Source organism: Meles meles, chromosome 1, assembly GCF_922984935.1.
Source record: "Meles meles chromosome 1, mMelMel3.1 paternal haplotype, whole genome shotgun sequence".
NCBI lineage: Eukaryota > Metazoa > Chordata > Mammalia > Carnivora > Mustelidae > Meles > Meles meles.
Genome location: NC_060066.1, coordinates 11,684,693 through 11,702,452, shown reverse-complemented (window position 1 = coordinate 11,702,452; position 17,760 = coordinate 11,684,693). Strand labels below are relative to the sequence as shown.

The window sequence follows — 17,760 nt, the reverse complement described above, 5'->3', positions numbered from 1 at the left end:
ACTGGTTTGGGCAGTTCACTATTTTTTTTTAAAGCTTTTATTGAGAGACAGAGCATGAGCGGGAGGGCCAGAGGCAGAGGGAGAGGGAGAAGCAGGCTCTCCGCTGAGCAGGGAGCCCGATGCTGGACTGGAACCCAGGACCCTGGAATCATGGCCTGAGCCGAAGGCAGCCGCCTAAACGACTGAGCCACTCAGCACCGTTGGGGGTACACTACTTTGCCAAGCCTAAGCTGTAGTGGGATATGGGGGAGCGCTGGCCCCAGGAGGGTGGGTTCCACTGATGCAGGACCTGGGAGACCTGTCTGTTCATTCTGGGTGGTTCCTTGCAGGTGGAGAGCATCTTAGAGTCAAACTTTAATCAGATGGAGGAAACCACCTTCTGTCTCCCACTGGAAGTCCTCTCATCCCTGCAGAGTGAGGATGTATCCCTCTCCCTGAGCCTGGTGGAGAGCTGTGGACTGGAGCTGCAGGGGCCCAGCCAGCAAGTCATGCGGGACCCTGACCTGGTTGGTGCCACAGCTGTCTGCACTCTGTGGGTCCCTCGCAGGGCTGCAGATGCTGGCTGCACCCAGCCCTGTAGCCCTCGAGGCCAATAATGCCTGAGAAGGGTGCCACATCCTCCCCTAGGTTCCAGTCCTCCTGCCTCCGGGGAGCTGCTGCCCCAGGCAGCCATAGGTGATTACGGGCTCCACCAGCACTGGCTCACGTGCTCTCCTCCATCTCTTTCAGAACTGGTCTCCTGACATTAGTCACCCATCCAGATGCGAGGGGGCAGAGACACCCATCAGTGTAGGGTCTCACCTTGGATCAGAATTCTTCCTTGAGAGGCAGCAGAAGCTGGTTCCGGAACAGCCTGGGCTCCATCCACCGCCCCACCACCGACAGCTGTGTCGCCCTGGGCAAGTTACTCCCCTCTCTGTGCCTTCTCCTCCTGCAACATACCCGCCTGTGAAATGGGGCCGAGAATTCCTAGCTCACTTGACCGTAGTGAAGACTTCAAAGTTGTCCATCAAGTGCCCAGAACAACGCTTGGCTGTCAGCTGCTATTGCGTGGCGCGGCTACTACTGATCGTCCGGCCACTCTGGGGGAAGCTGCAGGACCTTTCCGCAGGTGCACAGAGGACCGGACAGTCTCCCCTTAACGCGTGCTTTCCCCGCGCAGGATGAGGGAGATGGGGGGGAAGTTCCACTCCGCCTGCAGGGGCCTGCGGGCTGGGACTCCTGGGCTGGGCCCTCCCCACAGCCTTGTCCGGTGGTGGGAACGTGCGGGGTCACATCCAGCAATGCCGCACAGCAGCGAGCGGACTCCACAGTAAGACGAGTCCTTGGTAAAACTCGCACGACCCAACATGGCCGTGACGTAGAGACGCTGTGAACGAGTGTGCGCGCGCGCATGTGTCCATTCGTGCGCGTGCCGTGTGCGCGTGCGCCCATTCGTGCGCGTGCCGTGTGCACGCAGGGCGTGGGAAAGGCAGAGCCCGAGGGTGCGTGCCGGTTTCCGGTCTTGGAGTTCTGGCTCAGTTCTCTTTCCTCTGCAGAGCCTTCACCCTCCGAAACAAAACCCGGCACGGATCCCCTGGTTTTGCCTAGGCCCGGCAATCACAGTATATGTTTGTTTCCCCTGATAAAACTTACCTAACAGTCAAAACAATGACCCTTGTTTAAAAAACAAAAAAGGTCTCAAATGTACGAAGAACATTTGAGTCTCTGTAACTCTGCTTCCCAGATACAAGCAGTATGGACATTTTGGTAACATTTGCCCTCCAGTATTATTCCCATGCATTCATACAAATCATCATCTTGCAGGTAGTGGTGTGAACTTAGGCAAGTTACACAACCTCTCCGAACTTCTGTTTCCTCTCCTGTAAACCAGAGGTTAAAGTATCCATGTTAGAGAACATCATCAAAAAGACCTGTGAGCTGGCCCAGGCGCTCCCAGCCTCCTCACATCCTCCCCTGACCTTGGAAAGAGGGTTCCACTTGCCTTTTCTGCTCTCAGAGCCTGCTGCAAGGACAGAGCCTTGAGATGGTGATGCAATGTTGAAAACACCTGCATGGTGTATAAATGAACACAGTTAGGGCCTCTTTACAAACTTTTAAGATTTGGAGGGCACGTGCCCATTCATCTTGTTGCCGCCCAAGACAAGACCGGTGTGTAAGTTCCCTTCACTGACATTAAAACTACCGACCTGGAGTGGTCTCCTGCTTTCTTAGGTCTCTCTCCCTGCCCTCTGATTACAGGGGCCAGTCTCAGAACATACCCAGGAACCTGAAGCTCCCAAGAAGGCTGTGAACCAGCATTCTATGTGCTTGTACACCTCAATAACATGCTCACATACAGTGGCCCCTCAAAATTATTTTCCTCCCCTCGTAGGACCCTCTAGACAGCCCACCCTAACAGTACTCACAGGATGGTCCTTGTCTAAAATCCCCTTTCAGCAGCTAAGTCAGAGTCTCCAGGACCTGTGAGCTGGTGGCCAGCAGAGGAGGTGGTGTAGATGAGCTGCCTTGTAGCCATAGGGGTCTGAAAGAAGCATCATCTCTCTGCCTTTGACCATCCCTGTGCAGCTCTGACCTTTCTTTGGACCTCCCAAAGCACATAGGGCACTGCCCGGAGGCCAGTGTTGCCTGAGCAGCTTTTCCAGATCTGAGGTGGGACCTTAGAAATAGGGAAAATGGGTCATAAAGCCACTGACAGGTAGAAGGGGGACCAGAACCCATACAGTGGAGTCTTTCCCCTATCCAAACCGTTTTGGTGTCCACCTTCCATGCCCCTCCCATCTCCCACCCTCTTGCTGCCTAATGCTCCTGGAAAACCACTCCTCCTTTGGACCAACAGGGGCCAGAATCTCAGGGCAAAAGCGCTTAAGTAGTACAAGATGCGAGTGCTTACTGAGCCAGAGATAATCTCCCTGCTCCTGCCAAATATGCTCCACTCACCTCCTTCCCACTTCTTTCCTACCCCATCCCTCCTTCCAGGTGTTCAAGCCCCAAACTTGGATCATTCTTAACTCCAGTCTGTGGGGGACACCTGTGGCTCTCCCTCAAAATATATACCGAATCTGATGCTTCCTCCCCACACCCACTGCAATGATGCCCTTACTCCTTGCCTCGACTGATTAATTGCCTCTTGGAATTCCTTAACCGTTCTCCTTGCCTCTGTCTTTTTTTTTTTTTTTTTTAAGATTTTGTTTATTTATTTGACAGAGAGAGAGAGATCATAGGTAGGCAGGGAGGCAGACAGAGAGAGGAGGAAGCAGGCTCTCCGAGGAGCAGAGAGCCAGACGTGGGGATCGATCCCAGGACCCCGGGATCATGACCTGAGCCGAAGGCAGAGGCTTTAACCCACCGAGCCACCCAGGCGCCCCTCCTTGCCTCTGCCTTGCCTCATCTCAACCTGTTCTTGGCAAGGCAGTTAGAGAGAGTTAAAACTTACCAAATATGTCAGTTTATATCACTCCTTGCCCAGAGCCCTCTGACGCCTCAGAGCAAAATCTAAAGTCCTCTGGTGGCTGCTGTGGCTTTACATGATCCAATCTCATTACCCCTCTGACCCACCTCTCTCCCTGACATCCTCTAGTGGTCAGGCACTCTCTTGCTTTGAGGTGTCTGCCCTTGTTCTCAGCTCTATCTGGGACACCTCTCCCCAGACACCCTCACTGCTAACTGCCTTCCCTCTTTCAGTCTTGGCTCTCATGAGGCAAGACTTGTCCACCCTACTAAATTGCTAACTGATCCTCTGCCCAGCCCTCCCAATCTACCTTAATTTTCCCATAGCCCTTAGTATCTTCAGCTATACTGTATAGTTATTAAAATCAATCTAGTAATTGGTTACATCTGGACACTGGGAATATAGCAGTGCAGGGAACAGACCTGGTCCTGCTCTAATGGAACCAACCATCTGGGGTATGACACAGGCACAAAACAAAAAGCCCGCGATCGCTTTGTTAATTCCTGCCATGATGAGGGATACACAGGAGACTGCCGACACTGGTTTCGGGAACACACGGCCTCCTCAGAGGTGAACATGCCCTAGGACTCCACTTTGGTCAAGCACATTGATCAACAGCATGACTTTCCCAGGTGTCACTGACAAATGTGTTACTTCGGGAGATATGTCTGAGGGCAGAGAGAGAAGGATAAAGAAGTGTGGGGCCAGGCCTCCTATTGTAAACTTTGACCAACCACAGGTGGGCCCTGGTGGATGAATACTCCCCTTGTCCGTCTCCAGAAGGACAGATCCAAGGGGCTTTCTACAACATTTCCCAGAAGGGCCAGAGGCACAGAGTCCCAACTTGAGAATCCAGCCTTGTATTGGCTTTCCCTCCTGGCCTGTTTCACTCTGCCCAGCCCCTGGTTCTGCTCCCTGAGACCTCCTCCCAAAATTGCCCACAGTGCACAGCCCTTGCTCATGCTCTGCTTCTCATGCACACCCCAGGCTAAAAGAGCAGGTTCTAGATAAGTGCAGTGGAGACAAAAACAGAGTACATGTGTTGCGGAGTGTCTGGGAGGTTGTCATTTTCAACAGCAGGGTCAAGGTAGGCCTGCCTGGAGAGTAACAACTGCACAAAGACAAAGGGCATGACCCATCCACAATCCAGTACGGGGACCTGCCACTGCAAAGGACTTGGGACAGCAGAATGACCACCCTGTGCTCAAGTAACAGCACGCTTAGCATGGCCAGGGGTGATGGATGTGACGTGAAGGAGACACACGATACTTGCACACATACATGAAGGCTCGTCCTCACGCTGTTGTTCACAGTAGTCTGGAAAAAACCGGAGTCCATCAAACAGAGGGATGCTTAAGTAAGTTATGGTACATCCATACAATGGAATACTAGACACCATTCAAGAAGAAAGAAAACACTTTTTATATAAAAATATGGAACAACTTCAAATTCATATTAAGTGAATAAACCAAGTGTGGAATGGTGCATATAAGAAGTTAAATTTGGGTAAAGGGATGGAAGAATAAACATGAATGGCATAAATTTGAACCCAAGTCTATTGCATTTAGAAAAGCCATACTATTTCTCCTACAACCACACATTATTGAGGAATTTCTCCAAAAAAAGTCTTGAATGATCCTGGTGTTTTTTGTCAACACAATATTCAGACCACACCACGAAGAATATACACTCAACATTTCCTTTTACTGTGGCTGCTTCTATCCAAATGCCCTCTCTGAACATCCAGAACATGCTGCCCTCCTCCATTCAGGCCCTCCCGGGCACTAGTCCTAGGACAAAGTCTAAGTGGGCTCTGGCGAGGTACTTATTAAATATTGACTGACATAAAGATATGCTTGTGAACACACTGACCGAAGCAATGTATCAATACACTAGAGCTTGATGCTTAAAATCATTGTGAACTGCCTGTCCGTTTAGAAGACTGGAACAACCACACAGTGTCTATTAGTTATAGGATCTTTATTTGCCTAGCACCCTGACTGAGGGAAGTAGAACTGGTACTGCTGACTACTCCAGAATAAATGGAAAACAATACATGTTAATGGACAGGACACTTGGAATAGACTGTGTTGTTGTTTTTAATACAATTCAATGTCATGGTAGACATAATAAAACTGCCAGTGAGCACTTTTTAAAAAATTAACGTATAATGTATTATTTGTTTCAGGGGTACAGGTCTGTGATTCATCAGCCTTACTCAACTCACAGCACTCACCATTAGCACATACCCTCCCCAGTGTCCATCATCCAGCCACCCCATCCCTCCCACACCCCTCCCTTCCAGCAATCCTGAGATTAAGAGTCTCTTATGGTTTGTATCCCTCTCTGGTTTCGTCTTGTTTCATTTTCCCCTCCCTTCCCCTATGATCCTGTCTTGTTTCTCAAATTCTTCATATCAGTGAGATCATGTGATAATTGTCTTTCTCTGATTGACTTATTTCGCTTAACATACTCTCTAGTTCCATCCATGTCATTGCAAATGGCAAGATTTCATCTTTTTGATGGCTGCATATTTCACTGTGTCTGTGTGTGTGCGCACTTGCATATGTGTGTGCACTTCCGTACATGTGCGTGCTCGCGCACACCCACCCACACACACACATCTTCTTTGTCCATTCATCTGTTGACGGACATGTAGGTTCTTTCCATAGATTGGATATTGTGGACATTGCTGCTATAAACATTGGGGTGCACGTGCCATTTCAGGTCACTACATTTGTATCTTTAGGGTAAGTACCCAGTAGTGTGATTGCTGGGTCGTAGGGTAGCTCTATTTTCAACTTTTTGAGGAAACTCCATACTGTTTTCCAGAGTGCCTGCACCAGCTTGCATTCCCACCAACAGTGTAGGAAGGTTCCCCTTTGACAGTGAGCACTTTGATATGTACTGGGCATTACTGGCATTATCTGGGCATAATCCTCAGGGCCACTGTAGAGGAGTAGGTATTCAAGTATTACCCATTTTGTAAGTGAGGACGTGGACTTAGCCAAAGTCACACTGACTTAAACTGCAGTCCACCAGCTCCAGTCTGTTTTAACTGTTCACATTCCTACTGCCTTTTGCAGATAGTATACATCTGACGTGCAGTAAACACATGGACTCAAACATTAGAGATTTTGTTTCAATTCTCTCATTTTACCGATGAGACAGAGTTCCAAAGAAATGATGTGGCTTGGATTTCGACTCTCACTGCAGAGATCTTTCCATGCCGTCTTCTGTGATCACCCTGTACAGAGTTTGAGATGTGCTCTGTAAGGGATTGTAAGAATTTATGAGCTGGAGTTTATTGCAATCTCAAATGGAACCAGAACGGCATTTTTAACTCGAAAGACCTAGATTCGAGCACCAATACTATCTTTATGACAAGTCTAAAATGTTTGGAGCACTCTCAAAATAGTCCAGCGCTTTTAAATCCCAATCTGTAAGGGGGAAATAGCTGATTGAAATGTCTTACTTGCCCACACTGAGGGCTGCAGAAATGGAGCACTGGTGAAGTGTGCCCATCGCGATGCAATGGGTACTTTGTATGGTGAGAGAAGAGGGAAGAGTGCGCAAGCTCTGGCCGGAGAGGGGTAGAGATACTGAGCAGAGCTGTGTTTTAGAGGGGAGGGGGGTGAAAGGAGGCCCAGCTCTGAGTGACGAAGACTTACCAAAGTGGAGCAGGGTCCCACCTTCCTCCAGTACACAGGGCAGACCCTGCCCACTCACCCTGGCCCTCATTTTTGGTGAGCCCATGGTCAGTATCATCATCCTTCAGTCTAGGACGAATGTTATAAGAGATCAGACTTGGTAGGTGGAAAGTTGTCAATTTGTTCTCTTTGGCCATCTGAATGGCAACTATTAGACCTGAAATTAAATCCGTGGCAGCAAGGATAGCTCCTTTTCTCTCCCTGCAGCCCCGTACTACCATCATACCCGGTTCTCGAATAAACCTGCTCTTGTAACTAGCGAAGGGGTCAGCAAACTCTTTCTGTAAAGGGCCAGATAGTAAATATTTTTGCTGCTGAGGTCCATATGGCTTCTGTCACAAGAATTCCATTCTGCTGTTGTAGTGCAAAAATAGCCAAAAATGATATGTAAACGAGTGAGGCTGTGTTCCAATAAAATTTTATTTGTGGACACTGGAATTTGAATTTTGTATACTTCACACATGCTACGAAATAGTCTTTTCATTTTTCTCAACCTTTTACAAATGTAAAAGGTATTCTTAGTTCACAGGCTGTACAAAAATAGGAGGGGGGCCAGACTGGACCACAGACCAGCTTGCCAGCCCTCAGTCCAGAGTTACAGATTCTTCTACTTCTCCAATATGCGGAGCGTGAGCTGTGCTGACCACACAGGCCACAGCAGTATTGCCTTTTCCCTTCCAGCTGCCTCATTATCTTGTACTTGTATTCATTCACTCCGTTCGAGCGTTCGCTTGGCCCCTATTCCGGTCTGGGTACTGCACAAGATCCTTGGGGCAGAGGAAAAATCGGACATGGCTCTTTTCTGAGTTCTCACAGGGTCAGAAAAGGTACCCACAAATGTAGTCAGGTATCCGAGGCGCTGGATGAGACACTGTGTTAGATTCCCAGGGCTGCCGTAGCAAATTCCTACAAATGGGGTAGAAGTGTGTCCTCTTACGGTGCTGGAGACCAGAGGTGGCAGCAGGGTTGGTTCCTTCTGGAGATCCCTTCTTGAGGGAGAATGTATCCCATGACTCTCTTCCAGCTTTGGGTGATTGCCAGCCAGTCTTGGCTCTGTGGCTCGTCGATGGGCTGCTCCTATCTGCCTCCATCTTCACATGGCCTTTCGCTGAGTCTGTTTCCCCTTCTCTTACAAGAATTTGTCATTGGATTTAGGGCCTACTCTAATTCGGGACGGTCTCATGTTCAGATCCTTGATTATATCTGCAAATACCCTTGTTCCAAATAAGGTTGTATTTTCAGGTTCTAGGTAGACATATCCTGTAGGGAGCCATGATTTAATCCATTACAATACTATTAGAAGACTGGGGGGTAATGTTATCCTGAAGGCTTCATGAAGAAGGTCTCAAAAAATGCAAGCTACTGCTCATCAGATGGACGTGCATGGGGAAGGGCAGGGCAGGTTTGGGGACCAGCCAGAGTTAGGGAGGTGTGACATCACATGCAATTTGTAAGCTGCAGGCAGTTGAGCTGAAGACGAGCTGGGTATGCACTGGGAGAGCATACGATGAAGGCCAAGGAGGTCAGCAGGGAGTCCATGGTGGCGCTGTGGGCATCACGATCCAGCACTGTTAAGCCAAAAGGATTTGGTGGAAGCCTCTGGGACTCCTTCCACTTCAAATGCACCAGAGCGGACACACTCAAGATACTCATCACACCATCAGCACAACGGGCCTAGACAACCTTTAAGCTGTATCTCACAATCAGGACATTTCGATCTCATGATTCAGGTTTTATGATCTTCAAATAACATATACACTGGTTTTCTACCACTGGTGTCAAGGCTTGTGGCTTCAAGCCCCGCTTACACACACACTCCTCCCCATGGTGAGGGCTGCTCCTCCTGTGACTACCCTCTCACTCCTGGGAACTCTGAGTCAGCAAGTGCAGTTTTCCCCCGATTACTACAACCATACAAAAGTAAATCCAGAGTAAAAAGCAGATTAACAACAAGATCACTGGTCTTACTGCATTTGGCAAGATTTGAAAAGCAATTAAAACTACCTACATAGGCAATAATGAAGAAAAAAACTAATAAGAACCAGTTCTTCTCTACAAGAAGTGGAAATATTTGATGTTTGTATGCATTCTGCTAAAATAACACAGGGAAGGCTTTACAAGCTTAAAAACAAAACACCAGTAAACCAAGCCACACTTAGAAAAATGAAAGCTGATTTTTATTTTATCATCAACAGCCATTCTTTAAACATGAACATGCATACGTAATATTCTACGCACACATCACAGTTTTTAACGTTAGTTAATAAAGGTTAAACACACAACATACATCCTTACAAAAAAAGTCAAATGCAAACTTAAAACTTTAAACAAAAGTCTTACTAATTTAAAAAAAAGTTTGTGTTGGGTACCATTTGTACAACACAGTTAATTTAAACATTTTCATTTTGGCTGCACATGAAAAAAGCGGCAGTAGAAAATAAAGTCATTGAGGGTTTTTAAATAGCAGAATAGGCAGTTTCGCCATGCAGGAGAAGCAATATTAAATATTAGTTTTCAAAAAAAATCCACATTTAAAAATATTTAGTTCAAGTCACAGAATTTTTCTCAGTAGAGACCCCAATGCAATGCATAATTAGCTGCCTTAGATGGCCCGTTTGAAAGGACAATATCCCTTCAGAGTATAACTTTACTGATTTTGGCACAGAAAAGAAGTCTTAAGAACAAGAACATGATTAAAAAAGAGGGAAGAGGAACAGAGGCAAGAAATAAAAAGCAAGAGTACATGAGATAGTAATTGCAATCACTAAAAACGGTGCATTCCCAGTCACTGCAGAATACTGTCTTCCGCCCACGGCAGGTGCGCACGCCACGGCTGCTACTGCAGCATGGACTTGATTTGCTTGGAGGTAGTCTCATCATTCAAATGTTTTGTTGTGTACCTAAAACAAAACAAAAACAAAGACAAAGACAAAAACAGCAATTTTAGGGAATTCTTAAAAACACGTTATCTGCACTGGGTTCTAGAATTATCACAAGATGAGCAAACAGACAAATCTTCTCTCACAATTGTGCCTTTAATCTTCAGCTTCAACTGGGTTCAGGTTCTGCCTCGCTTAGCCTCCCGACCAGCTTTCAGACAGAAGATCCAAGAGCTGTGTACTGAGTCACAACTACCTTGTGAAGTGAGCTGCTTAAAGCCTAAGGAACACTCAGCTGCACCTCCCACTCGGGGGAAAACAGTCTCCGCTCCATCATGGGGACTGACAAATCACAGCTGGTGGCCCAATCTAACCCCCACCTATTTTTGTATGGGCTGTGAGTGAAGTGCACTTTTATAATTTTAAATGAATAGGGAACGAATCAAAAGAATATTTCACATTAACATGGAAATTATATGAAATGCAAATTTCAGTGTTTTTATAAAAAGTTGTTTTTTTTTTTTTAATTTATTTTGACAGACAGAGATCATAAGTAGGCAGAGAGGCAGGCAGAGACAGAAGGGGAAGCAGGCTCCCCGCTGAGCAGAGAGCCCGATGTGGGGCCTGATCCCAGGACCCTGAGACCATGACCTGAGCCGAAGGCAGAGCCTTTAACCCACTGAGCCACCCAGGCGCCCCTTTATAAAAAGTTTTAATGGAAGCCAGCCATACCGATTTACTTCAGTATTACCTACGGTTACCTTCTCGCTACAGTGGCAGAGTAGCTGTGACAGAAACCACGGGGCCCCAAACCCTAAAAGGTATGTTTACCCTCTAGCCCTTTATAGAAAAATATGCCGAACCCCGCTCGAGTCCCAAACCATCACATCCCCAAATGTCTCAATATCCTGAGTGCCTTGTTTCCAGCTAGACGTGTTTTGCTATAGGCATGTAAACACAAAAATCATGAAGAGGGACCACTGGTTTATGAGCAGATTCACCGCAGGAGCCCTTTAATAGCCCAGAGTCAGGGAGTAAGCCTGCTATGTGTCCGGCACTGTTCCAGGAGCTTACAATCTGGCAGGGCAGACAGACGGTAATACACTCATACCCGGGGCAAAGGAGAAAATTACTAGATGGGGCCTTACGGACCGGAAAAGCCCAGCTCATGAGGATACCGCAGGTCACAGTGCGGAGCTGGGAGGTTATTCTAAGTGCAGATGAAAGCCAGTGGAGGATATCAGGTAGGGAACAGAGGAGCAGCACAGGGACCAACCAAGGGGCTGTTCCAGGGGCCTCAGTGAGATGACCAAGGCCTGGACCAGATGAGCAGCAATGGAAACAGGTGCTCAATGCCTGAATGTGGGACAATTCAGACAGAACTTAATGCTGGATCAGTTAATTTGGCTTATAAGAATTTCAAATTTAATCTTTAAGGAATAGATCATTTTAAAGCAAGTGCACACAGATGGTCTTTGTGTCTTCAAGAAACTCTTGTTTCATTTCAAATCAATTAAAAATTGAAGACAGGACCTGAACTCAAATCCTCGGAGAGATAAGGACACACATGTACTTATTAAGTACTTGATATATTCTCAACAGTTTTACTTAGAAGGTCACTTCCAAATTGTTCACGTATTACCGAAGAGACGCCAGAGCACCTGGCATGTGATAGATGCTCACTTAGTACTTGTGGAAGGAAGATAAGAAAGTAAGCAGCCAGGCTGGAAAAACCATCCGTAAAGAATATTTACAGTAAGTGGCAAGTGATGTAGCCAAGACTAAAGCCTTCTGTTTTCTTTTCCAAGTGCAGATAAAGTATATTTAGTTGCACATAATCCTAACGATGTCAGGGAATAAAAAACATTTAACATCCTCCCCTTCATTTCTTTTTTTCCCGCCTTTCCTTTATGCACCTGAACAGGGGAGAGGGCCATGCAAGTGGCACACGACATTTCACATAGAGTGGCTTAAGTGCCACTACTCAGCAATGTTCTCAGACATCCCAGGCGTTGTGAGTGCTTTCCTCTTTACCAGACTCAAGTTCTTGCTGCTTCTGCGGGATGTGATCATGCACTTCCCGCAGTTCTGAGATCCTTCCCCTGAACGGGGGCTGACTGGGAGGCAGGACTGTCACATCATCACATTCTTCCCAAGAAATGGCCAGAAATTGAGGCACCTGGGTGGCTCAGTCAGTTAAGCATCCAACTCTTGATTTCAGCTCAGGTCATGACTTGGGGTTATAAGATGGAGCCCCATGTCAGAGTCTGCGCTGGGTGTGGAGCTTGCTTGGAATTCTCCCTCTCTCTTTGCCGCTCCCTCTTTAAACAAATAAATTTAAAAAACAAACATGGGGCGCCTGGGTGGCTCAGTGGGTTAAAGCCTCTGCCTTCGGCTCAGGTCATGATCCCAGGGTCCTGGGATCGAGCCCCGTATCAGGCTCTCTGCTCCGTGGGGGGCCTGCTTCCTCCTCTCTCTCTGCCTGCTTGTGATCTCTGTCAAATAAATAAATAAAATCTTTAAAACAAACAAACAAACAAAGAAACAAGGAGGGATGGAGGGAGAAAGGAAAAGGAGGAGAGGGAGTGAGGGAGGGAGGAAGGAAGAAAAAGGAGGAAAGAAAGAAAGAAGGGAAGGAAAGAAGAAAAGGGCAGGAACACCTAACACATATGAAAATCGTGTATGGACCCATATGGCATTGCCTCACTTTAAGCGTAACAACAAAGTTCCTTTTTGAGTGTATATGACTTTTCTACTGAAGAAAATCAACTATTATTTAACTTTACTCTGAAATTTAGTAAAGAACGGAGTTATCTAGCACTGAGTCTTAACTCCCAGCTCTAGCCTACTCCCTCATGATGAAAGCACTTGGTTCCATTTTCTACCTATAAAATGCAGGCATGACTTGCTGCTTTTCTGTAATCACATACTGTAAGTTGGAGGCACTATATATACTGATAGAGAAGCACTTAAAATAAACAGCATATATATGTGTATGCAATTAAAATTTTTAGCTACTGGGGTGCCTGAGTGCCTCTCTGCCTTCAGCTCAGGTCATAGTCCCAGAGTCCTGGGTTGGAGCCCCACATCAGGTGCTCTACTCAGCTGGAAGCCTGCTGCTCCGCCTGCTTGTGATCTCTCTCCCTCTCTGTCAGAGAGATCAGTAAAATCTTAAAAAAGAAAAATAAAATTTTTAGTTATTAACTGCTGGCTCTGAGGAAGTTGATGGAGTGAGCATCTCTAATAAAGCAGCTACTCAGAAAGTAATTCCACAAAACTATCTCCCATTTTGTAGAGGTGTAAATAACAATTATCAATTGCGGGCGCCTGGGTGGCTCAGTGGGTTAAGCCGCTGCCTTCGGCTCAGGTCATGATCTCAGGGTCCTGGGATCGAGTCCCGCATCGGGCTCTCTGCTCAGCAGGGAGCCTGCTTCCCCTCTCTCTCTCTGCCTGCCTCTCTGTCTACTTGTGATCTCTCTCTGTCAAATAAACAAATAAAATCTTTAAAAAAAAAAAAAAAACAATTATCAATTGCACAGCACTTCTGGGATTACAAAGTGCTTTTTAAATAGTATCTCCTTTGATCTTAAAGTGAAGCACATTACGGGCTGTGGTGATTTAGTCTGAGCAGTTCTCAAAGTGCCACCATGACATCAGCGAGGGTGTTTACTTATAAAATGAGGTTCCTGAGCCCCACCCTCGACCTGAGAGAGACTCTCTGGGGGATGGTGACCCGGGGATCTGCATTTTCACCTCCTTCCTAGTTATTCCAAAGTACTCCAGGGTTCAGTCACATAGGAAACCTAAGGCTCAATGCTACAGCATCAAGCATACAGGATTTTAAGAATGAAAACCTGAATGTGAAAAGATTCCGACACTTATTAGCTATATGATCTGTGAGTCTCTCCAGAGCTCAAGGTAACTATTTGTACAATGGAGACATCCCCAAGCACCTCATATCCATCATCTACCTGTGGTGTGGATTAAATAAAGTCTTTCACATGAAACAGTATATGAATGTACAGTGATATAATAATGTTACTAATTGTAACCACTACTATAAAGCACCAAGTACACCAATGAACTTTACACAACTTCCCAGATGAAAAAGAACCAAACATATAACACGTTCACTATGTATAAAAACAGTTCAAGAGTTATCTCTGCGACAAAACCTTCATCTACTTTCCATTAGATATGTGAAACAAAAACTGAAAACTGCTAAGTGGCTCTTGCCTCAATGGGGCTTTTTTCCCTTTCCTCGAAGGCAGACTCCTACCTCTCACTTAGCGCTGCTGCCTGGTGCTGCCCTAATGCTAGAATAGAAAAGACCCAACTACCTTTAAGTTCTGAAAAACAAAAGCAAACTCTGAGGTTTTTTTTTTAAGATTTTATTTATTCATTTGACAGACAGAGATCACAAGTAGGCAGAGAGGCAGGCAAAGAGAGAGAGAGAGAGAGAGAGAGAGGAGGAAGCAGGCTGTCCGCAGAGCAGAGAGCCCAATGCGAGGCTCCATCCCAGGACCCTGGGATCATGACCTGAGCCAAAGGCAGAGGCTTTAACCCACTGAGCCACCGGTGCCCAAACTCTGAGTTTTTAATGTGTGGAGCACTGCCCCTTCAAGGTAAAGAAATGTAACACCAGGCCTGGGGCTCCTGGGTGGCTCAGTCAATTAAACAACTGCCTTTGGTTCAGGTCATGATCTCAGGGTCCTAGGATCCAGCCCCACATAGGGCTCCCTGCTCAGTGTGGAGTCCATTTCTCCCTCTCCTCCGCTGCTCCCTCTGCTTCTGCTCTCTCTATTAAGTATAAAAATCTTAAGGAAGGGAGCAAGGAGGAAGGGAAGGAAGGAAGGAAGGAAGGAAGGAAGGAAGGAAGGAAGGAAGGAAGGAAGGGAGGGAGGGAGGGAGGAAGGAAGGGAGGGAGGAAGGAAAAGGGGGAAAGAAATAATACCAGGTCCTCCTAGACTTTGATTCCCTCTTCCTTTTCAAAGCAGGTTTCCTGTCACTGACTGGCTTTGCCGAGTCTCACCAGTAAGAAAAAAAGGGTCTTGGTAGAAAACCGGGCTGACTGGGACCCAGGGTGTCTTCAGAAAGGGATCAAGTAGTAAAGATTCACAATACCACAAATATGGATAAAACCAATGAGGTTTATGTTGTAAAAACCTTCAGAGTAAAAAATTCCCAGAAGTTGTGGTTTCTGTAGGCTTATGGTTGAAATAATTTGACATTATGAGGTTTTTTATTGTTATATTATGATCCTGAATCTTTCTGATCTTTGTGTAGAACTGACCTCCTTTGCTCAGGTAATCACTGCTTACAGAATACTTTCCATAATCCTAATAAAATCATGTAATGGTTCCATTCAGCTGAAATGATACAGCACAGAATTCTGCTTTATGATGCACCAAGCGTGACTAAGCATTCAAGAGGAGTAACAACCTGTTTTGCTCATTAAACATGAGAAATTTAATACTGAGCTGGACATCATTTTTGTGTACCACGTGAACTACAGTGCACTACAGTAAAAAGCGAAGACGGCCCATGACCTCAAAAAGTCTCTTTATAAATATTTCTGTGCTCATGTAATTTTGTGTTTAAACTCAAAATAATTGAGCAATGAGCAAATTATCTTAGGGAAATTACATTGCAAATTAAATCTCTGGAGTTAAGATGTTATACAGTATGCTGAGATTTGCATTTAAAAATACAGCAGCATTCAAGAGATGCCTGGCTGGCTCAGTCCATAGAACTTGATCTCAGGGTCATGAATTCAAGCCCCATGCTGGGCCTAGAACTTACTTAAAAAAAAAAGGAAAGAAAAACAATGCTGTCTTAAAAAAAAAAAAAGTTACAGCATTCTTAGGAGTTACAGTAACAACATCAAGTAGGTTTAAGCTGAGAAAAGATAGCAAATAACTGTTTTTTCATTATAAGAAATATTATAAGAAACATACAAAAGAAATAAAGATATCTGTGAAATTAGAAATGTAATGATATTAAGGGAAAAGAGCTAATTTTTGCAGAAGAGTTTTTATGGCATTATATTTGTAAAAAGTAAGTATCACAGACCTATGACTATCTACAAGTATAAAGAAAAAGTTTTGCAAAACTATATACCAAAATTAACAGCAGTTTATTTCAAAATAGTGAGATTATGTGATTTCCTTATTTTGCTTTAAATCTTCCTGTTTGCTGAATTTTATTTTATAATTAGCATGTTGCACATTTATTTAAAAAAATAAATATCCCAAGACATCAAAAAATGAAAGCCACAATCTTTGGCAAAGAAATAAAATTGCTATTTTCAGGTGAATGCCCCCCCCCCCCCCGCATACTCTCTTTATTATAAAAATATTGTAACCAATAGTTGAAACCAAGACTGACAATAAGCAAATGAGATCTTCCCATTTCTAACATGTACATATAAATTCATATATAAATTCTTTGTCTATTGACATTTTAAAGTATTTCCTTACAGTTTTTCTATACATATTCACATGGATATATATATACACACCTGAGAGCATTTAGAAGACCTTCTACACTATTGGGAGGTTGGTCCTTAAGAACTTTGATACAACCTTTCATCTAAGAAAAGGAAACAGAAAAGGTAAATATGTTTTTCTCATACAACAGTCATTATCTCAAAACAGTAGTACTTAAATTAGTACCACAACTATGGAACTCATGAGAAATTACGTTCTAGAAAAGTCAAAATCATTATTCTTAAAAGAGAGGGGAAAATCAACCCAACTGTTATTTTGTTTGTCTGTCAAACAAAACTTTTTAAGAACTGAATCCGGTCAAACGAAAGCACTACACACACGATGATGAGAGAACAAAGGGTTGGCTGAGGGACGACTTCCCAGAAAAGGTGTGGAGAAGCTTTTGAGAGAACAGACTGAACACACTGCCAAGGAACAGGGAGCCTTTCCAGGTAGACAAACACCTTGACAAAAATAATACATCTTATCACACGCTGAGAAAAGCATTTTGCAAGGCTGAAATGACTAGCATAGGGGAATTTACAGAGGGCCTCACAAGCCAAGGAAGACTCAACTGTAACTAATGGCGTAGGGACTTGTGATCGGCTCTAAAAAGGGAACAACTCAGTAAAGATGGTATGTAAGGCACATGAGCCTGATGATTATGAAAACATAGAACAGGGGCACTTGGATGGCGCAGTTGGTTAAGCCTCTGCCTTCGGCCAGATCATGATCTCAGGGTCCTGGGATCGAGCCCCGCATCGGGCTCTCTGCTCAGCAGGGAGCCTGCTTCCCCTCTCTCTCTGCCTGCCTCTCTGCCTACTTGTGATCTCTCTGTCAAATAAATAAATAAAATCTTTAAAAAAAAAACAAAACATAGAACATAGTAGAAACAGCACAGGCTTGGAGTGCCTGGGTGGTTCAGTCAGTTGAGTGTCCTCCTCTTGATTTTGGCTCAGGCCATGGTCCATGATCCTGGGATCAAGCCCTGCACTGGGCTCTGTGCTCAGTGTGGCGTCCCCTTGAGATTCTCTCTCCCTCTACTCCTCCCCCAACTAAAGTACCATGCTCTTTCTAAACAAATAAAATCGAATGAATGAAAAGAAAAGGAAAGGAAAGAAAGGGAAAAGGTAAGGTAAGGAAAGGAAAGGGAAAAAAAGGAGAAAAGAAAAGAGAAAAGAGAAGAGAACAAAAGGCAAGCACAGGCTTTGCAAGCCATGGAGATGTAGGTT

At 45.3% G+C, this 17,760-nt stretch overlaps 1 protein-coding gene across 7 annotated transcripts in view; it reads right to left on the bottom strand.

Moving 5' to 3' along the window:
• Nucleotides 1-7,563: 7,563 nt before the first annotated feature.
• CYRIB (CYFIP related Rac1 interactor B) overlaps nucleotides 7,564-17,760 on the bottom strand; it is a 141,934-nt gene continuing 131,737 nt past the window's right edge. For 6 of the 7 annotated variants that reach the window (XM_045977991.1, XM_045978030.1, XM_045978021.1 and 3 more), the window contains 2 exons: nucleotides 16,561-16,631; nucleotides 7,564-10,061 (listed from right to left, as the gene is read on the bottom strand). In XM_045977991.1, coding sequence (XP_045833947.1) covers nucleotides 9,998-10,061; nucleotides 16,561-16,631 — 135 coding nt within the window. In that variant the 3' untranslated portion in view covers nucleotides 7,564-9,997. The remainder of the gene's footprint in view (nucleotides 10,062-16,560; nucleotides 16,632-17,760) is intronic. The other variant, XM_045978038.1, reaches the window with a different exon arrangement.